The sequence below is a fragment of the Ostrea edulis genome, chromosome 5 (genome assembly GCF_947568905.1).
Source record: "Ostrea edulis chromosome 5, xbOstEdul1.1, whole genome shotgun sequence".
NCBI classification, from domain to species: Eukaryota; Metazoa; Mollusca; class Bivalvia; order Ostreida; family Ostreidae; genus Ostrea; species Ostrea edulis.
Window position 1 is genome coordinate 36,288,547 of NC_079168.1, and position 5,764 is coordinate 36,294,310.

Here is a 5,764-nt window from a genome sequence, read left to right on the forward strand (position 1 = left end):
AGTCAGAGTGACCATCGTATGTTTGAAAATACTCATATTGGCCTTAAACCGGACTTCACTACATTGTACAATGCCAACATCCTCAAGCTCGAGATATCCGTTATCAAGAGAAAATACACATCATGTTGTTGGGTTTTTTTTTTTCAAGAAAGAGAAATGAGAAAAGGAAAGAATTACATAAGGAAGAATTTTACCCCAAAATACTATACATGTCACTTAAAATATTCACATATAATCATACAAAATTCACTTCCATGTTGGTAAAAATATATAGCTTACAAAACCAAGAAAATGAATTTGGATCAGTACTGCTGTACGACCTTGTGTAATTTTGATGACTAAAATCTAAAAAAAAAAAATCATATAAAATATAAGAAAAAATAAATTCAGAATAGTTAAGCCAAAAGATATAAATACAATGCCTGTGTGTTCTGAAATAAAATAATTACATCGTTGTGTTTATCTTGACAGAAAAATAAGTGTTGTCCACAGGACATGGCCGTTTCCTGGGTAAAAGGCCAGCAACCTGAATGCACAACGACCTTATGACAAATGATACATCTTACATGTAAAGAGGTAGAAAACAGGGAGGTTAATGATAAAGAGAGCGACCAGTACCGACAGTTGTTACTCATGTACACGTATCAATGGTAGAAGCAACTTCCAACGACTGTTCAAATCTGGGTGTTTAGCCATCCATACAGGCGCAAGTACTTGAATCTGGTTCTTCGGTCACGTGACGTTTGCTACATAGGCCCTCCGCTCTGTCTTGCATTACTCGAACAACGGTAATAAGTGAGAAAGCCCAATACCAAACGGAACAAACAGTTGCGGAACTTCTGATCTCAAGTTGAAGCAGACAGTACAAAACTCAAAATAGAACCCAAATTTCTACCAGAGCAATATAATCGGTGTAACCCCTGCCAAGAAATGTTCTAACAGCCAAAAACATTCTTAGCCAATTCCACATAATACACACCATTTCGTTAACCCGTATGTCAAAACCATTTAAGCCCCTGCTGAACGAGTTGGCTAACATTTGAAGATGTAAGAAATATTACCCACTCTGATAACAAAAAGATACTGCAGTCAAGAGTTGGAAATGCACTTAACTTTTAACCCTATTTTCGTCTTCGTGATATTTTCTCAATGTCCTTCTATTCGCTGCCCTGTTTTAAGACCACGTAAACCCAGTCTGTTATATCCAATGTAAACAATTTCGTTTGGCCATTGTGTTTTATCTAGAAAATGTTTAATTTATGAACTGGCCTTCCGAGTAGATGTAATACTATGTCGACATGTTAAATTGTGTAATGCACGATTGTCTAACCACGTCTGGAATTCCACCCAAAGGGGTTAAATACCAAGCAACCCCTCAGTTTTAATGTCAACCCAACTCGGTACATGCAGTCTAGGTAAATGCATATTGCGCTTTAAAAAATTTATGTCAGGGTTGTGGATATTTCACTAATAGATAATATTGACCAATCCGTGCGCACTGGCTGCACAGAGCTGCAGGAAGAGGGGCTCAATGAAGGGTTTTTTAAAGAGAAATACATGCAGATATATAGGATTTAAAATATGTCAAAAATTTCATCTAATATCATCATATAATTTTTACAAAGCTGGTTACTTAAATTGATATCAATTATATGGTTCTTTAGCAATAACCCATGCTCTTAAATGTTTAAATTTTATAAAGAGTACTACAAAATTATTTTCCCGTTTCCTAACAATTATTGCATAAAACTTTATTATGTTTCTAAAGTTTTTCGGTTATTCAAAGTTGTAAGGAATTTGAGCGCTATTGGTTATAACCCTCGGTGAACCCTGCAGACATACCATGGCCTTGAATGACCTTTAAAAACTGCTTTGTGTCCTTCGAGTCAAGTTTTATTGATTTGTCTGTAAAACTTTTTTTCTTCAAATTTATTGCACCTGAGCAACCAGATATATATCATGTATAGATTTAAAAATTCTAGGCAACCGCGTCTTTGCAGTAGATTTAATAAGAATATACTATCACTGTCGATATATAGACATCTAACACACACATACAAACGTGCATTGCATAGGGAGATTTTGCACACATCAACAACTTCAAAATTTTCAGTCTTTGTTCCTTGAAATGAGGTTAAGTGCACCCACAATGGTCGTATGGACAACTTAACCACTCACCACGGCCTATCTTTCATTGCACAACTTGGCAAGGACTTAAAACTCATTTTATTTAAATTTCATACTGTTACATCACATTACTCCTCATTAACAAGACATTATCTACTTCTGGATCAATTTTTTTTTAATCATCAACCCCTCTTTATCCAAACAAATATTTGAAAGTAAAATTTTCTACCACAAAATATTAGCAGAATGTTTTTTCTCACGATATTTCAAAATCGCATCTGATGTTTCATAAATAAAATTAAATATACAATTCTTACTTTTAGAATTTAGAAAATATTATCAATACCCTTTTAAATAATCCACTTTAGGTATATTTACAATGAACAAAAAATTATATTCCTTTACTACATAACATGGGTGTTTAACATATTTTTGTTTTTGTTTTCTTATTTGTGTACGTGTGTGCTTTAAATTATTTATCATAATTTAAGTTATATTGAATATCTAATTATTTCTTACTTACTCAGTAACATTCTCGTTATATGATCCCTCTATTATTTATAAATCCAACTTCAAAATATGATGTGGACAACCTTCAGATCGAACAACATAGTACCTGTGTCGCAAACCGTCAGTTTCACCCCATTCGGAATTTTCATTGGTTAAACGATCATTTTCATGAAGAATATGATGTTTGCTTCATTAAGTGTTCAAGCTATATCACTTTCCAATTCTTTTACCTCAAAATATATTCTTTAATTCGGACGCATGCAAAAACCATCCCTCCTATTCTACCTTACTTCCAATGACAAACACATCCACGAGGGTTTAGTTTCACTTTGTTTATATGCTATTTTTAACCAGGTGAATTTTTACACTAGATACATATATTCAACAATGAAATATTTCATATGTATAGTTGTATACATATTTAAACTTTTTTATATACTACAATTGAGGGTGGTTCTCAAAAAATTATTTTGAAGACGGACATTAGGATTGTCCATCCTTTAGGGCCACTGCTGACCACTGTTACCGGATCCTACACTGGGAAATGAAACTGTTTATGATTCCATTTGATTTATCAGATGAAACACTTTTTAAAAATTCCATGGCTTCTTTTAAAATTGTAAACTTGCCAAAAAATGGACATCAAATGTCCTCTTGCCTTGAAATACAGTAGAAAAACAAATTCATGACAGAAAAGTTTAGTGAAATCAAATTCAATTGTACTCACGTGTTTCCAAAGTTTTTCTCTGTTGTGGTCGGCCTTGTTTTCGCCGTGACATGTTGTTGGTAGGTTCATTAAAGCGGTGATCCTCACGGGTTTTCTATATCTGGACAAAGACTATAAACAAAGATGGCGGACAGTTTGCGCAGATTCATGGGAAACCATAGGTCTGCACCTGCTAAATGCTTTTTTACTTATCCGTTGCGTGACTTCTATCCTTCTGTCTTTCACTTTACTCCATCGGGTCGCGAACCGACAAACCAAAGGTTATGTGAGGTCACGAAAAGCCACTGACCGACACAGTGTATCAGAACAAACAAATGACCAAGTTATAGGTAGACGGATCTATCGATTCATTTACACCTTCAGAATCTCCCAGTCAAGACATTTGTTGGACGATAATGACCATAAGTGATTATCACGTAGAGGAAAACTAATATTCATAACATCTAAATGTCAAAGAAATAATAAAGTTTATAGCGAACTGACATACACATGGCGAAGTAAAGTTCCTCGACAACTGGATGGTGTATACAAGTCAGCGACTCCTGACCACGTATAAAGAGTGTTAACGAAGAATATTCAGTGTACCGCGTCAAGCAATGATTTTCCAACAAGATAGCACATTTTTGTTTAAAAAAGTAACCGCTGGATGTCGTCAGATCTCCGTGAATGCTGCGGTCAAATGATGCGTGGTCGTCGTAATGTGGGTTACATGCGAGTGACCCCGCCGACCGGCATAGTCTATTCTTGTGAGGGGGTGAAAGGTTTGCGCAACGTTACGTGAATTTACATCATGGGCAGTATTTTTTTTTCTCGGAAGGCACTGCAGAGGGTTTACATTTTAGCTTCTGGTGTCGTTTCTTCCGGCAGATTGATAGGAAGATCATATGTGTTTAATGTGATCGAAGTAATGGGGTGTTTGTATATCGGACTTGATGTTTAATAAATCTACATATGCAAAGGTCAATAACCTTCTGGTCATATTTTGGGACTAAACATAAAACACACCGGACTACTAAGCACAGCGACAAAGTACTCAACAGGTTTTAAACAGTTCCCCCATTTTTAGCCATATGTTGGGGAAATTGTTTTGATTTTTAATCAAACAGACTTGATATTGAAATTTTACAGCAAAATATGAATGATGCAAAATCGATACTTCTTTTGTTTTTTATTTGAATAGATGCAAAGCCACTGAGGTCATTATGAGGCAAATATTTAATGGCCATTGGCAGTGGGAAATGGCGGAAAGTTAGCCTTTATTGAGTAGACGCGTGTTCTGAAAAGATAACTGACTTCTCGAGCCTTTACAACACGTTATGACTGGTCAAGCGGTCATCTCAGGACACCGCACTTTAATCATCAACAGATGTGTTTATGCAGTCTCTCGCAATCCAAGGCCGCCTCCACCGTCGACGAACAGCCGACCAATCGCCTGCAGGCTTAGAAGGTTGACCTTAAATGACCAACCGCCCGGACGATACTCAATTGCTCTCTTTATATCATGCTTGAAAAAGTCTGGATTTAAAGATTTTAAAGGTCAGTAAAGACTGACCCATAAACCTAGAATTGCACACTAAAACAACATTGGAAGTTTACTATTTGGACAAGTGCAAGGGAAATAACGCTTATTGATAGTTACATAAGCTAGTATTAGTTATTTCCCAAGTTAATTTAAACATTGTTGTAGCAACAATTTTAGTTTTACCTAGTAGACCTACTAGTATTCGTCATCATACAAAATATTTTACATCATGAGCAACCCCCCCCTTCAAAGTTCAATTAATTACTCTTACTATTAATTGCTAAAATAGTAAGTATATAGGTAATGTTATTTGTTGATTATGTATATCCGACTTTAAAAATAAAGATTATTTATAATTATAGAAAGGTACAGTTAAGAAAATTATAAATGAATAATGTACCGGAGGTAAAAAAAAAAAAAAAGAAAGAAAAGAAATATAACTACTGAAAGAAGGAAACAAGGTGACGTAATTCAGGGAATATAGACTAATTCGTATACCTTAGAAAGACAAGTGTACAACAGTTCAGTAATTAATATCAGATTTGGACATTACTTCAGAAAATTAAATACATCGGAGTTGCTACATTAATTATCGTTTTGATTTTTCAGACGTATTATTGTTAATGTTTACGAATCATTCCAAAAGTATTCTTCACACATAAACATATTCTACATTCTCTCTGTCTCACGTCATTGCTATATGCAACATTCCACATATTCATCACAATTTGAAAGGATATATATTGATTATAATCCAAATGATATCACTATTAGGACTGAATTCGTATATAAACTGAACATAAAATAGAGATAAAGAACAAGCATATTTCCAAAATTATGAAAAATGATTTATAGATCTACCTTGGATAACACTTCTT

At 34.6% G+C, this 5,764-nt stretch overlaps 1 protein-coding gene across 2 annotated transcripts in view; it reads right to left on the reverse strand.

The window, feature by feature from the left end:
- The window catches only part of LOC125649317 (B-cell lymphoma/leukemia 11A-like), a 37,916-nt gene extending 33,564 nt beyond the window's left edge, over positions 1 to 4,352 (reverse strand). The window contains exon 1 of one of the 2 annotated variants that reach the window (XM_048876760.2): positions 3,365 to 4,352. In XM_048876760.2, the coding sequence (XP_048732717.1) occupies positions 3,365 to 3,416 (52 nt within the window). In that variant the 5' untranslated portion in view covers positions 3,417 to 4,352. Of the gene's footprint in view, positions 1 to 2,650; positions 2,957 to 3,364 lie in introns of those variants that run through there. The other variant, XM_048876761.2, reaches the window with a different exon arrangement.
- Between the last annotated feature and the right edge of the window lie 1,412 nt (positions 4,353 to 5,764).